This window comes from Lampetra fluviatilis, chromosome 56, assembly GCF_964198595.1.
Source record: "Lampetra fluviatilis chromosome 56, kcLamFluv1.1, whole genome shotgun sequence".
In the NCBI taxonomy this organism is placed as follows: domain Eukaryota; kingdom Metazoa; phylum Chordata; class Hyperoartia; order Petromyzontiformes; family Petromyzontidae; genus Lampetra; species Lampetra fluviatilis.
In genome coordinates, this window is record NC_136330.1 from 8,368,466 (window position 1) to 8,384,881 (window position 16,416).

General features: G+C 54.0%; 1 protein-coding gene across 1 annotated transcript; it reads right to left on the reverse strand.

The window, feature by feature from the left end:
• Window positions 1-8,784: 8,784 nt before the first annotated feature.
• LOC144950206 (actin-1-like) lies at window positions 8,785-13,725 on the reverse strand. The gene is made up of 4 exons (XM_078880282.1): window positions 13,441-13,725; window positions 10,230-10,560; window positions 9,503-9,832; window positions 8,785-8,993 (listed from the first exon to the last, which is right to left on the reverse strand). Exons 1-4 carry the CDS (start codon window positions 13,723-13,725, stop codon window positions 8,785-8,787), a joined length of 1,155 nt encoding a protein of 384 aa, XP_078736408.1.
• Between the last annotated feature and the right edge of the window lie 2,691 nt (window positions 13,726-16,416).

Below are 16,416 nucleotides of genomic sequence, written 5' to 3' on the forward strand. Positions count from 1 at the left end.
CTACCCCCCCCCCCTCTCTCTCTACCCCCCCCCCCTCTCTCTCTACCCTCCCCCCTCTCTCTCTACCCCCCCTCTCTCTCTACCCCCTCTCTCCCTACTCCATGTTTATGTTCCCCCTATGTTTTCTATGTACATATTTGTAAAAAAAAAATTTACAGCCTGAGCACGACCACTACTCCCGATGCCAGCGACGCGCGCCGCGATTCTTTAAACGATGGGGGGGGAGGGGGGCATTTCACTTTCTGACGAGCTCCTTCGTCGAGCGTGCCACGTGCCGCGTGCAGCGCCATGTGGCACGTGGGTCGTGTTTGTGACGTGGACACGTGATGCTGTAATCGATGTCACTTTGTATCGAAATGTGTGGGTGGGTGGGTGAGTGAGTGGGTGTGTGAGTGGGTGAGTGAGTGGGTGAGTGAGTGGGTGAGTGTGTGGGTGGGTGAGTGTGTGGGTGGGTGAGTGTGTGGGTGGGTGAGTGGGTGGGTGGGTGAGTGTTTGAGTGGGTGGGTTGGGTGAGTGACTGGGTGAGTGACTGGGTGGATGAGTGGGTGGCTGACTGGGTGGGTGGGTGAGTGTATGGGTGACTGAATGGGTGAGCGAGTGAGTGAGTGAGTGTGTGAGTGAGTTGCGCTTGTGAGTGAGTGAATGAGTGGGTGAGCGAGTGGGTGAGTGTGTGGGTGAGTGTTTGAGTGGGTGGGTGAGTGTTTGAGTGGGTGGGTGAGTGTGTTGTTTAAAGTAATAATAAAGTATCGTCTCTCTGTGTCTCTCTCTGCATGTCTGAGGGCACGCGCGGCTCTACGCTGCCTCGAGCGAGCAGCCCGCTCCGGTGTTTGAAGAACGCTGCAAGACGCGCTTTGAAGGCCTCTTCTCGGCACGAAGCAGGGAGGGACCTCGGGGACCAGCGGCCCCAACAGAGTCACGAAAGCTTCAATTCAAGTTAGAACTACCTCGCCTGGTGTACAGGAGGAGGTCGTGGTTTCGATCGCGACCCCGACGCCTGCTGCTGCTGCTGTGTATTTGGAGTTTGCGTGTCTCTCCCTCTGCCCGTGTTCGCCCTCCGCCTTCTCCCCACTACGTTCAGACTCAGCGTCACCCACAACGCCTTTCGTTTGTTTGGCGACTGAAACAATTCAACACGACGACGACGCTGAGCTGTCGTTTCTGAGCGCCAGGGCGCTTCTGAAAAAGAGTTACGTAGCTGAGTGGGCTTTAGGGGCCAGCCATAAATGACGTCACGCACCTAGGGGGGGGCGGTCAGACATTTGTGACGATGCGTGACGAGAGGGGGGGGGGGGTGAGAAATGTGACGTAACATCAAAATGCGCAACTTTAAAGAAATATAGCCAACACGTTCTATTTAGAATTAAATTGATTTTCTTATAATTGTTTTCTCCTACAACATCAGAGTGCAGCGCCATATTAAATACGCACTACAATGACAATAGTTTAAAGCGATTTGAAGCATGTTTTATTTTGGGGGGGGGGGCAGAGCTTTGTGACGTCATATTTGAGGGGGGGTCTGACTTTTTGTGACGCCGTGTGACGAGGGGGGGGGGGGGGTCAAAAATTGTCCAAAATCGCGTGACGTCATTTATGGACGGCCACTCAAGCAGCCACTCAAGACGGGGCCGGCGAACCACGTGCTGCGCTGACCACGTGTCCTGACCCAACTAACCACGTGACGCGATTTGCATTTTCAATCTTTTTTTAAAATTCTTTCTCTCTCGCGCGCGATTTGGGGCGTGTCTTTGCTTCTGTGCTGATTGATGTTGGCTTCGTTGGCTTCTGCATCGTGTGGGAACGCTTTGATAGGCATCTCTCGATCGAGTCTCTCTCCTTGGCCACACGAAGTAATAGATCGTCTTAGCTCATCGGGCTTTAATCCATCGATCGTGAGGACGACGATCGATGGCTTTGTGATGATCGACGGGACGGTCGCCTCGCGTGACCCGGCCCAGGGCTGAGCGCGGAGCGGACTGCAGCCGGATCGCCCTCGCGTGAACCAACTCAATAAAGTTTGTATTCTTGGTTCTTTCGGTAAAATCACGGAGGTAAAAAATAACATAAATGAAAACATCCGGTGGGGAAGCTTTCCCACCTGATGACGGACGCTTGTGTTGCGCCCGAAACGTCGTGATTTAATTTTCACCTGCGTGACTTTACCGAAAAAAACCAGAGTATGAATCCTTGTGGTCACGAAAGCTTCAAATCTAGAATATTTCCGTAAAGTGACGTAAAAGGGAAATAATAAAATAATGAAAATAAAAAATACAATTCTCACGACGTTTCCATTTTTTTTTTACATTTTATTGCTGTGGGTTTCACACCTGATGATGATTGCTTGCGTTACAATTGAAACGTCGTGAGAATTTTTATATTTTTATTTTATTATTTCCCTTCTACGTGACTGCGGTCACGAAAGCTTTAAATCGAAAATTGAATAAAGTTTGCTTTTTTAATTTGGGGCTATATCGCGTGTATATAAATGTGTCGTCGTTAAACCCGCCGCCACCACCACCCGACTCAGCCAATTAGTAGGGGTTGTCACGTAAACTGTCGGCAGTTGCAGAACACGCGTGCCAATCAGGACCCTCAATTGATGTTGATAATATGTTGAAGTTCTGTGCAACAAAACGTGGCCAATTATGTTACCAAGCTGTGGAATTCACTTCCATCAAACATTCGATTGGCTCAGTCCCTCGGTTTAGTAAAATCCCCGCATTCAGATTTTTTTTCTTCTTAAAAGCCTTTTCTCAAGATTAATTTGGCTGCATGTGAGTGTGTGTGGGGGCATTTGTATCTGTGGTTACATCATGAGCCTGCGTGCTGATATTGTTTTAGAATAGCGCGAGTTATTTACCGACTTGCTTTTAGCTCTGTGCAGCGCCTTGCAAGGGGCCTTCCATAAATGACGTCACGCGATTATGAACGATTTTTGACCCCCCCCCCCCTCGTCACACGGCGTCACAAAAAGTCAGACCCCCCCCCATTTTGAAAATAAAACATGCTTCAAATCGCTTTAAACTATTGTCATTGCAGTGCGTATTTAATGTGGCGCTGCACTCTGATGTTGTAGGAGACACATTTCTTAAAAAGTCTAATTAAGTAGAATGTGTTATCTATATTTATTTAAAGTTGCGCATTTTGATGTGACGTCACTTCTCAACCCCCCCCCCCTCGTCACACATCGTCACAAATGTCTGACCCCCCCCCCCCCCCTAGGTGCGTGACGTCATTTATGGACGGCCCCAATCCGTTAAAAGGTCGCACTTGTTACACACACAGCGCTTGCCACAGCAAATGGACATTACCTTGCTGATCTCAAGCAGTGTGTAGTATATCATGTAGTGTATGGCAGAGTGTATAGTGTAGTATATCATGTAGTGTATGGCAGAGTGTATAGTGTAGTATATCATGTAGTGTATGGCAGAGTGTATAGTGTAGTATATCATGTAGTGTATGGCAGAGTGTATAGTGTAGTATATCATGTAGTGTATGGCAGAGTGTATCGTGTAGTATATCATGTAGTGTATGGCAGAGTGTATCGTGTAGTATATCATGTAGTGTATGGCAGAGTGTATAGTGTAGTATATCATGTAGTGTATGGCAGAGTGTATAGTGTAGTATATCATGTAGTGTATGGCAGAGTGTATAGTGTAGTATATCATGTAGTGTATGGCAGAGTGTATAGTGTAGTATATCATGTAGTGTATGGCAGAGTGTATCGTGTAGTATATCATGTAGTGTATGGCAGAGTGTATAGTGTAGTATATCATGTAGTGTATGGCAGAGTGTATAGTGTAGTATATCATGTAGTGTATGGCAGAGTGTATAGTGTAGTATATCATGTAGTGTATGGCAGAGTGTATAGTGTAGTATATCATGTAGTGTATGGCAGAGTGTATCGTGTAGTATATCATGTAGTGTATGGCAGAGTGTATAGTGTAGTATATCATGTAGTGTATGGCAGAGTGTATCGTGTAGTATATCATGTAGTGTATGGCAGAGTGTATAGTGTAGTATATCATGTAGTGTATGGCAGAGTGTATAGTGTAGTATATCATGTAGTGTATGGCAGAGTGTATAGTGTAGTATATCATGTAGTGTATGGCAGAGTGTATCGTGTAGTATATCATGTAGTGTATGGCAGAGTGTATCGTGTAGTATATCATGTAGTGTATGGCAGAGTGTATCGTGTAGTATATCATGTAGTGTATGGCAGAGTGTATAGTGTAGTATATCATGTAGTGTATGGCAGAGTGTATCGTGTAGTATATCATGTAGTGTATGGCAGAGTGTATCGTGTAGTATATCATGTAGTGTATGGCAGAGTGTATCGTGTAGCGTATCGGGCAGCAGATAAGTGTACAGGAAGTCCTCGATTGACGTTGCTCCGATATGCGATGTCACTTTTCCTTTTGCCAAACGAAAACGTTGTGGTGAGGACACAAATCAGCCGCAATACCTCGCTGCTGATCTCATCAAGAAGCTGGAACCATCGCCACGGGACCCAGCCACCGCATCGCGCGGCGCTTTCAGATGCGCTGCTTCTGCGGCCGTCTGGAACGCTCTCTCCCCTTCCGACGTTAGGAAGCTACTGGAGCTGTGATGCACTTTTAAATCATCATCTAGGTTAACGACTAACTTATTTAAAACTGCTTGTTGTTGTGCTGAGCTTGTTGTCCTTTCCCGGCATCTCCGATTAGCACAGTTGGCTAACTACGGTGGTGCGAAAGTAAAACAAAGATGCCCCATATAGCCTTCACAGACTGCTGGGGCAAGTGCTGTTAGCGAGAAACCTATGAAGGCTGGCAAAGCACACGAGGGGGTGGGTGGCCAGCAACCATGCCCGGCCGCCTTTGTCTCCCTCGTGGCGATGTTTATGCACCGTACCAGGTATTCATTTGAGGCTGAGTCGACCTAGGGGAGGGCCAGGACCGATTCAGATAATCGTCACAGGTGTTGGCCATGAGTGAGAATCAAACTCGGGTGGCCGGATTCGTAGCGCAGCGTAGCGCGAACCGCTACACTACCTCTCCCCACACGGCTACGTACGGTGGCGCAAAAGAAGTTCAACTCACGCAGATACACACACACACAGACACACGCAGACACACACAGACACACGCAGACACACACACGCAGACACACACACAGACACACGCAGACACACGTAGACACACGCAGACACACACAGACACACGCAGACACACACAGACACACGCAGACACACGCAGACACACACAGACACACGCAGACACACACACGCAGACACACACACACAGACACACGCAGACACACGTAGACACACGCAGACACACACAAACACACGCAGACACACACAGACACACGCAGACACACGCAGACACACAGACACACGCAGACACACACAGACACACGCAGACACACGCAGACACACCCAGACACACGCAGACACACACAGACACACGCAGACACACACAGACACACGCAGACACACACAGACACACGCAGACACACGCAGACACACACAGACACACGCAGACACACACAGACACATACAGACACACACAGACACACGCAGACACACACACGCAGACACACACAGACACACGCAGACACACGCAGACACATACAGACACATACAGACACACGCAGACACACACACAGACACACGCAGACACACGTAGACACACGCAGACACACACAGACACACGCAGACACACACAGACACACGCAGACACACGCAGACACACACAGACACACGCAGACACACACACGCAGACACACACACACAGACACACGCAGACACACACACAACGCCAACTCGAGCTTAGCATCGCCGCAGCCCACGTGCCCCCACCTCCAAGCCGGTTCATGATGGCCGGCACGCCTGGCTTCCTTGCCACACGCATTCACTTTTAATGAAAGTGCAGCAGCTTAATCTGTCCTGATCGGTGTAATTCAGCTTTATTACAAATGCCCTGCCAGATTACAACACGGCGACTGTCCACCGCCAAGCGAGGTGCTTGGGCGCGTAAACAACAAACAAACGCGTAAATAAATAAAATACCGTCAAGAGGTGTGGGACGGGGTCGGAGTGTACGAGTGGACTGGCCAGGTCCGGCCTGGTCAGGGCTCGTGGGTCTGGGTGGGTGAGTGGGTCAGGGTGGGTGAGTGGGTCAGGGTGGGTGAGTCTGGGTGGGTGAGTGGGTCAGGGTGGGTGAGTGGGTCAGGGTGGGTGAGTGGGATAGGGTGAGTGGGTCAGGGTGGTTGAGTGGGTCAGGGTGGGTGGGTCTGGGTGGGTGGGTGGGACAGGGTGAGTGGGTCAGGGTGAGTGAGTCAGGGTGAGTGGGTCTGGGTGGGTGAGTGGTCAGGGTGGGTGAGTGGGTCTGGGTGGGTGAGTGGGTTAGGGTGAGTGAGTGGGACAGGGTGAGTGGGTCAGGGTGAGTGGGTCTGGGTGAGTGGGTCTGGGTGAGTGGGTCTGGGTGGGTGAGTGGGTCTGGGTGGGTGAGTGGGTCAGGGTGAGTGAGTGGGTCTGGGTGAGTGGGTCTGGGTGAGTGGGTCTGGGTGGGTGAGTGGGTTAGGGTGAGTGAGTCAGGGTGGGTGAGTGGGTCAGGGTGAGTGGGACAGGGTGAGTGGGACAGGGTGAGTGGGTCTGGGTGAGTGAGTGGGTCTGGGTGAGTGGGTCTGGGTGGGTGAGTGGGTCTGGGTGAGTGGGACTGGGTGGGTGGGTCTGGGTGGGTGAGTGGGTCAGGGTGAGTGGGACTGGGTGGGTGAGTGGGACAGGGTGAGTGGGTCTGGGTGGGTGAGTGGGTCTGGGTGGGTGAGTGGGTCTGGGTGGGTGAGTGGGTCAGGGTGGGTGAGTGGGACAGGGTGAGTGGGTCAGGGTGAGTGGGTCAGGGTGAGTGGGTCTGGGTGAGTGGGTCTGGGTGAGTGGGTCTGGGTGGGTGAGTGGGTCAGGGTGAGTGGGACTGGGTGGGTGAGTGGGACAGGGTGAGTGGGTCTGGGTGGGTGAGTGGGTCTGGGTGGGTGAGTGGGTCTGGGTGGGTGAGTGGGTCAGGGTGGGTGAGTGGGACAGGGTGAGTGGGTCTGGGTGGGTGAGTGGGTCTGGGTGGGTGAGTGGGTCTGGGTGGGTGAGTGGGTCAGGGTGGGTGAGTGGGACAGGGTGAGTGGGACTGGGTGGGTGAGTGGGTCAGGGTGAGTGGGACTGGGTGGGTGAGTGGGACAGGGTGAGTGGGTCTGGGTGGGTGAGTGGGTCTGGGTGGGTGAGTGGGTCTGGGTGGGTGAGTGGGTCAGGGTGGGTGAGTGGGACAGGGTGAGTGGGTCAGGGTGAGTGAGTCAGGGTGGGTGAGTGGGACAGGGTGAGTGAGTGGGACAGGGTGAGTGGGTCAGGGTGAGTGGGTCTGGGTGAGTGGGTCTGGGTGAGTGGGTCTGGGTGGGTGAGTGGGTCAGGGTGAGTGGGACTGGGTGGGTGAGTGGGACAGGGTGAGTGGGTCTGGGTGGGTGAGTGGGTCTGGGTGGGTGAGTGGGTCTGGGTGGGTGAGTGGGTCAGGGTGGGTGAGTGGGACAGGGTGAGTGGGTCTGGGTGGGTGAGTGGGTCTGGGTGGGTGAGTGGGTCTGGGTGGGTGAGTGGGTCAGGGTGGGTGAGTGGGACAGGGTGAGTGGGACTGGGTGGGTGAGTGGGTCAGGGTGAGTGGGACTGGGTGGGTGAGTGGCACAGGGTGAGTGGGTCTGGGTGGGTGAGTGGGTCTGGGTGGGTGAGTGGGTCTGGGTGGGTGAGTGGGTCAGGGTGGGTGAGTGGGACAGGGTGAGTGGGTCAGGGTGAGTGAGTCAGGGTGGGTGAGTGGGTCAGGGTGAGTGAGTGGGTCAGGGTGGGTGAGTGGGACAGGGTGAGTGGGTCTGGGTGGGTGAGTGGGTCAGGGTGGGTGAGTGGGACAGGGTGAGTGGGTCTGGGTGGGTGGGACAGGGTGAGTGGGTCAGGGTGAGTGAGTCAGGGTGAGTGGGTCTGGGTGGGTGAGTGGGTCTGGGTGGGTGAGTGGGTCAGGGTGGGTGAGTGGGACAGGGTGAGTGGGTCTGGGTGGGTGGGACAGGGTGAGTGGGTCAGGGTGAGTGAGTCAGGGTGAGTGGGTCTGGGTGGGTGAGTGGGTCAGGGTGGGTGAGTGGGTCTGGGTGGGTGAGTGGGTCAGGGTGAGTGGGTCTGGGTGGGTGAGTCTGGGTGGGTGGGACAGGGTGAGTGGGTCAGGGTGAGTGAGTCAGGGTGAGTGGGTCTGGGTGGGTGAGTGGGTCAGGGTGAGTGGGTCTGGGTGGGTGAGTCTGAGTGGGTGAGTGGGTCAGGGTGGGTGGGTCAGGGTGGGTGAGTGGGTCAGGGTGAGTGGGTCAGGGTGAGTGGGTCTGGGTGGGTGAGTGGGTCTGGGTGAGTGGGTCAGGGTGGGTGAGTCAGGGTGAGTGGGTCTGGGTGGGTGAGTGGGTCAGGGTGAGTGGGTCTGGGTGGGTGAGTCTGAGTGGGTGAGTGGGTCAGGGTGGGTGGGTCTGGGTGGGTGAGTGGGTCAGGGCTGGTGGGTCTGGGTGAGTGAGTGGGTCTGGGTGAGTGGGTCAGGGTGGGTGAGTAAGTCTGGGTGGGTGAGTGGGTCAGGGTGAGTGGTTCAGGGTGAGTGGGTCAGCGTGGGTGGGTCGGGGTGGGTGAGTGTGTCAGGGTGAGTGAGTCTGGGTGGGTGAGTGAGTCAGGTCAATTGGGTCGGGTCGAGTGCCTGCTCCCCTCCCCTCTCACCCGCCACCCCCACTGCCCCCCCCCCGCTCAGCCAGCGCTCAGCTGCAGTAGCGCAGCAGTGCGGAGGGGCCGGCCTCGCGGTACTCGGCGGCCGACAGCCAGCGGGTCGCCGAGAAGGCGGCGAGGCCGGCCAGGATGGAGCCGCCGATCCAGACGGCGAAGCGGCGCTCGGGGGAGGACATCGTCTTGATGACGGCGCCCGGCGGCGCCAGGCGGGACAGCTCCAGCGAGAGACGCTCGTCCAGGCCTAGGGACACGGGGGGGGGGATGAGGTGGACACACACACACAGTCGTACACACACACAGGTGTACACACACACACAGGTGTACACACACACAGTCGAACACACACACAGGTGTACACACACACACACAGGTGTACACACACAGGTGTACACACACACAGGTGTACACACACAGGTGTACACACACACAGGTGTACACACACACACAGGTGTACACACACACAGTCGAACACACACACAGGTGTACACACACACACAGGTGTACACACACAGGTGTACACACACACACAGGTGTACACACACAGGTGTACACACACACAGGTGTACACACACACACAGGTGTACACACACACACACACAGTTGTACACACACACAGTCGTACACACACACAGGTGTACACACACACACAGGTGTACACACACACAGGTGTACACACACACACACACAGGTGTACACACACACACACAGGTGTACACGCACACACACACACGGGCGTGCGCGCGCCCTCACCGGGCAGCATGGTGGTGCCCCCCGACAGCACCACGTTGCCGTAGAGGTGGCGCCGCAGGTCGATCTCGGAGCGCATGACGCTGGCCCAGGCGAGCTGGTGCAGCCCCAGCGCCTCCAGGCCCAGCGCGTCTGGGCGGAACAGCGCCTCGGGGGCGCGGAAGCGCTGCTCGTGGACGCTCACCACGGCGCCGTCGGGCAGCCGGTAGCGCGCCTCGATGTCGGAGCGCGGGCGCGCTGCCTCGCTGGCGCAGTCGAGCGCCACGTAGCAGAGGCGCTCCTTCATGTCGCGCACAATCTCCTTCTCCGCCGTGCTCATGAAGACGTGGCCGCCTGCGCCCCGCCGCAGTGCCCGGCGCCCGCCAGCGCCAACGCGGAGAGACACACGCACGGAGCGCTGTCAGCGTCGCTCGTCTCAGCCACACATCCCACCCATCCACACACTTACACATCCGCCCTCACCCACCCATGTCACCCATCAATCCACCCACCCATCAATCCACCCACCCATGAACCCACTCACTCACACATCCGCTCGCTCACCCGCCCTCACCCACCCATCTCACCCATCAATCCACCCACCCATAAACCCACTCACTCACGCATCCGCTCGCTCACCCACCCATCAATCCACCCACACACTCACGCATCAACTTGCTCAACCACCCTGACCCACGCACCCACCCGCATCTCTCCCTCCCCCTCCCTCTCTCTCTGTGCCCCGGCTCACCGTCCCGCAGCGTGCGTGCCAGGTGGTCCGTGACGTCCCTGCCGGCCAGGTCGAGCCTCATGACGGCGTGCGAGAGGACGAAGCCGTCGAACACGGGCACCGAGTGGGTGACGCCGTCGCCGCAGTCCACCACGAGGCCCGTGGTCTCGCCGCGGGCGTACAGCGCCAGCAGGCCCTGGCTCGCCACGTGCAGCGCCGGCACCCCGAGGCCCTCGAAGGCCGCCTCCGCCATGAGCTGGCGGTTGCGCGTCGGGTTGAGCGGCGGCTCCGTCATGAGCAGCGGCCGCTCGTGGGGCTTCACGCGCAGGCGCTTGTACGCGTGGATCCACACCTGGCGGGGGGCGGGCGGGACCACGGCGGCCGCGGGAGCCACGGTGGTGGCCGTGAGGACGCTGGCTGCGGTGGTCACGCCTCGCGGTGCGTTCTCCCACGTGACGCGAGGAGTTTAGACGGCGCGGAGTTGATGCGTAATGCGGTGAACGGAGCGACGTGGGAATAAGCGGCTGTGACGGCTGCCTCGGCACAGCATGGCACAGGGCAGTGGGATGCTGCTGGATGCTTCTAGAATGACTAAGTGAATGGATAAGTGAATGATTAAGGAATGGCTAAGTGAATGGCTAAGTGAATGACTAAGTGAATGGCTAAGTGAATGACTAAGTAAATGACTAAGTGAATGATTAAGTGAATAGCTAAGTGAATGACTAAGTGAATGATTAAGTGAATGGCTAAGCGGTTGTGACGGCTGCCTCGGCACAGCATGGCACAAGGCAGTGGGATGCTGCTGGATGCTTCTAGAATGGCTAAGTGAATGACTAAGTGAATGATTAAGTGAGTGACTAAGTGAATGGCTAAGTGAATGACTAAGTGAATGGTTAAGTGAATGACTAAGTGAATGACTAAGTGAATGACTAAGTGAATGGCTAAGTGAATGGCTAAGTGAATGACTAAGTGAATGGCTAAGTGAATGACTAAGTAAATGACTAAGTGAATGATTAAGTGAATGGCTAAGTGAATGACTAAGTGAATGACTAAGTGAATGATTAAGTGAATGGCTAAGCGGTTGTGACGGCTGCCTCGGCACAACATGGCACAAGGCAGTGGGATGCTGCTGGATGCTTCTAGAATGGCTAAGTGAATGACTAAGTGAATGACTAAGTGAATGATTAAGTGAGTGACTAAGTGAATGGCTAAGTGAATGACTAAGTGAATGGCTAAGTAAATGACTAAGTGAATGACTAAGTGAATGGTTAAGTGAATGGCTAAGTGAATGACTAAGTGAATGGCTAAGTGAATGATTAAGTGAATTACTAAGTGAATGGCTAAGTGAATGACTAAGTGAATGGCTAAGTGAATGACTAAGTGAATGGCTAAGTGAATGACTAAGTGAATGACTAAGTAAATGACTAAGTGAATGGCTAAGTGAATATCTAAATGAATGATTAAGTGAATGATTAAGTGAATGATTAAGTGAATGGCTAAGCGGTTGTGACGGCTGCCTCGGCACAGCATGGCACAGGGCAGTGGGATGCTGCTGGATGCTCTGAGATGCCACCCACACGCCTCGGGTCTTTGTTCGGCCTGCGTTATGCATCTCACGCGTCATCGCAGACCGAGCTTTACCCTATAGTAGTTATATATTATTTATTATAACGCGATTTCTCCATAACGCGGTGTTCTTTAGGAGCGCAACCACGACCACTCCCACCGCATTATAGGAGAACAACAGACTGTGCTTGGTTTGAGCCGGTGGGAACTCAAAAGCCAGGACTGGAGTCTCATTTGCAAGTGGCCTGGGGCATCAGTCTGCTGGTGTGTGGTCTCGCCTAGGGGCACCCCCAGCGGCAGCTGTCCCAGGGCATCAGTCTGCTGGCAGATTGATGCACTGGGACGATGATCGCTGCCGTGTGCGCGTGACACAGATTGTGGGGAGCGGTGGTGCAGCGGTTAGCGCGCTGCGCTACGAACCCGGCGGTGCAGGTTCGATTCCCGCTCACGGCCAGTGACGATTATCTGAACTGGACCAGGGCCTACCCCTAAGTCGACTCAGCCTCAAGTGAAAAAACATCGCCGCTCGGGAGACAAAGGCGGCCGGGGCGTGGCGCTGGGCCACCCCATCCCGTCGGGTGCCGCTGTGATTGTGTAATTTGCGCTGTGATTTTTCGAGTGAAATGTTGTAACCCTGATGCCTTGACACGCACACACTCAGTGGCCTCCTCCTGCACTGGGCGTGATGGGGGGGGGGGGTCTTTAACGTGCAGGTGGACTGAGGCCGCCATTCGAGCCACAGGCGGTGAACGTGGCGCGCGTGTCGTGCACGTGGCCCCCACGTAGAACAATTAAACGGGGGTCTGATCGTTGGGGATGTTTGGGACGCACCTCCGATGAGCACGCCCGGCTAAGCGAATGACTAAGTGAAAGATTACGTAAATGACTAAGTGAATGACTAAGTGAATGACTGAGTGAATGGCTGAGTGAATGACTAAGTGAATGGCTGAGTGAATGGCTGAGTGAATGACTAAGTGAATGACTGAGTGAATGACTGAGTGAATGGCTGAGTGAATGGCTGAGTGAATGGCTGAGTGAATGACTAAGTGAATGGCTGAGTCAATGACTGAGTGAATGGCTGAGTGAATGACTAAGTGAATGGCTGAGTCAATGACTGCGTGAATTACTGAGTGAATGACTAAGTGAATGACTAAGTAAAATCCCCGTGTAGCTCGTTCAGGGACTGCTCTGCGATGTATTCAAATCGCAACCACCGCCCTTGAAATACTGAGGTCGATTTCTTTATTAAATAACCTAATTCTAACAGGCAACACGCACACACACACACTGCCTCCTCGTGTTGCTTTGAATGCCGACCCCTGGGAATAAGTGAATGTCTGAGCGAATGAACGACGAAGTGAATGAATGACTCCGCGAATGAACACGTCAATTAATTATTAAATGAACGACAAAGTAAACGACTGAGTGAATGAACGCCTACGGGAATGAATTAGTGAATCGATTATTTAATCACTAAGTCAATGACGAAGTGCATTAACGACTAAGCGAATGACTAAATGAACGAAAGAACGAATGGATGGACAGGTGAATTCATTATTAAGCAAATGACCAACTCAATTGCCAAGTGAATTAATACCGTCGTGAATGAATACGCGAACGTCTTAAAGGAACGACTAAGGGAGCGACTAAAGGAACGACGTGTCACCTTCCTCATGTCGTCCCACGAGGTGATGACCCCGTGCTGGATGGGGTAGCGCACGGACAGGACGCCCCTCTTGTCCTGCACCTCGTCGCCCACGTAGAAGCGCGACGAGGAGGTGGACGCGGAGGAGGTGGAGGTGGACGAGCGGGGCTCCACCATTCGCTGTCGCGGCAGGGGCCACCCCACCACGGAGGGGACGACGCAGCGCGGGGCGCACTCCCCCGAGAGGCCGATCTTGCACAGCCCAGAGCCGTTGTCCATCACCACCGCCTGTTGCTCGCACGACATGGCCCTGGGGGGGGCTGGGTGGGTGAGTAGGTGAGTGGGTTGGTAGGTGAGTGGGTGAGTGAGTGGGTAGGTGAGTGGGTAGGTGAGTGAGTGGGAAGGTGAGTGGGTGAGTGAGTGGGTAGGTGAGTGGGTGAGTGGGTAGGTGAGTGGGGGAGTGGGTAGGTGAGTGGGTGAGTGAGTAGGTGAGTGGGTAGGTGAGTGGGTGAGTGGGAAGGTGAGTGGGTGAGTGAGTGGGTGAGTGAGTGGGTGAGTGGGTGGGTGAGTGGGTGAGTGGGTGAGTGGGTAGGTGAGTGGGGGAGTGGGTAGGTGAGTGAGTGGGAAGGTGAGTGGGTGAGTGAGTGGGTGAGTGGGTGGGTGAGTGGGTAGGTGAGTGGGTGAGTGAGTGGGTGGGTGAGTGGATAGGTGAGTGGGTGAGTGAGTGGGTAGGTGAGTGGGTGGGTAGGTGGTTGAGTGGGTAGGTGAGTGAGTGGGTAGGTGAGTGGGTGAGTGAGTGGGTGAGTGGGTAGGTGAGTGGGTGAGTGGGTAGGTGAGTGGGTGGGTGAGTGGGTAGGTGGGTGAGTGGGTGAGTAGGTGGGTGAGTGGGTTGGTAGGTGGGTGTGTGGGTGGGTGAGTGAGTAGGTGGGTGAGTGGGTTGGTTGGTGGGGGAGTAGGTGAGTGAGTAGGTGGGTGAGTGGTTAGGGGAGTGGATGGGTGAGTGGTTGAGTGGGTAGGGTAGTGTTTAGTGTGTAGTGGTGTGTGGGCGCGGCAATTGTGTGTGTGTGTGGTGGTGTGTGTGGTGGTGTGTGTAGTGGTGTGTAGTGTGTGTGGTGTGTGTGGTGGTGTATGTGTGTAGTGGTGTAGTGTAGTGGTGTGTAGTGTGTGTGGTGTGTGTGGTGGTGTATGTGTGTAGTGGTGTAGTGTAGTGGTGTGTAGTGTGTGTGGTGGTGTATGTGTGTAGTGGTGTAGTGTAGTGGTGTAGTGTAGTGGTGTGTGGTGTGGCGCTGCGTGTGTACAACGGTTTTATTCGAAGCGTTAACGACTGTAACCACTGTATCATAACGACTCTGTAATTATAACGGCTCTGCAATACCCACTGTACAATAGTAATAACGACTCTGCAGTAACGGCGGCGTCGTTGCTGTTTGAGCGCGTGTATCGCTCGCGTGCTTTGTTGCGCGTCTGTGTACCGGCGTAATGGGTGTCTCTGTGTGTGGTTGTCTGTGTGTGTGGTTTTGTGTGTGTGGTTGTCTGTGTGTGCGGTTGTCTGTGTGGTTGTGTGTGTAGTTGTCTGTGTGTGTGGTTGTTTGTGTGTGTGTGGTTGTCTGTGTGTGTGGGTTTGTGTGTGTGTGGTTGTCTGTGTGTGTGGTTGTCTGTGTGTGGTTGTGTGTGTAGTTGTCTCTGTGTGTGTTGTCTGTGTGTGGTTGTTTGTGTGTGTGTGGTTGTCTGTGTGTGTGGTCTTGTGTGTGTGTGGTTGTCTGTGTGTGTGGTTGTCTGTGTGTGTGGTTGTGTGTGTAGTTGTCTCTGTGTGTGTTGTCTGTGTGTGGTTGTTTGTGTGTGTGTGGTTGTCTGTGTGTGTGGTTTTGTGTGTGTGTGTGGTTGTCTGTGTGTGTGGTTGTCTGTGTGTGGTTGTGTGTGTAGTTGTCTCTGTGTGTGTTGTCTGTGTGTGGTTGTTTGTGTGTGTGTGGTTGTCTGTGTGTGTGGTCTTGTGTGTGTGTGGTTGTCTGTGTGTGTGGTTGTCTGTGTGTGTGGTTGTGTGTGTAGTTGTCTCTGTGTGTGTTGTCTGTGTGTGGTTGTTTGTGTGTGTGTGGTTGTCTGTGTGTGTGGTTTTGTGTGTGTGTGTGGTTGTCTGTGTGTGTGGTTGTCTGTGTGTGGTTGTGTGTGTAGTTGTCTCTGTGTGTGTTGTCTGTGTGTGGTTGTTTGTGTGTGTGTGGTTGTCTGTGTGTGTGGTCTTGTGTGTGTGTGGTTGTCTGTGTGTGTGGTTGTCTGTGTGTGTGGTTGTGTGTGTAGTTGTCTCTGTGTGTGTTGTCTGTGTGTGGTTGTTTGTGTGTGTGTGGTTGTCTGTGTGTGTGGTTTTGTGTGTGTGTGTGGTTGTCTGTGTGTGTGGTTGTCTGTGTGTGGTTGTGTGTGTAGTTGTCTCTGTGTGTGTTGTCTGTGTGTGGTTGTTTGTGTGTGTGTGGTTGTCTGTGTGTGTGGTCTTGTGTGTGTGTGGTTGTCTGTGTGTGTGGTTGTCTGTGTGTGTGGTTGTGTGTGTAGTTGTCTCTGTGTGTGTTGTCTGTGTGTGGTTGTTTGTGTGTGTGTGGTTGTCTGTGTGTGTGGTTTTGTGTGTGTGTGTGGTTGTCTGTGTGTGTGGTTGTCTGTGTGTGGTTGTGTGTGTAGTTGTCTCTGTGTGTGTTGTCTGTGTGTGGTTGTTTGTGTGTGTGTGGTTGTCTGTGTGTGTGGTCTTGTGTGTGTGTGGTTGTCTGTGTGTGTGGTTGTCTGTGTGTGTGGTTGTGTGTGTAGTTGTCTCTGTGTGTGTTGTCTGTGTGTGGTTGTTTGTGTGTGTGTGGTTGTCTGTGTGTGTGGTTTTGTGTGTGTGTGTGGTTGTCTGTGTGTGTGGTTGTCTGTGTGTGGTTGTGTGTGTAGTTGTCTCTGTGTGTGTTGTCTGTGTGTGGTTGTTTGTGTGTGTGTGGTTGTCTGTGTGTGTGGTCTTGTGTGTGTGTGGTTGTCTGTGTG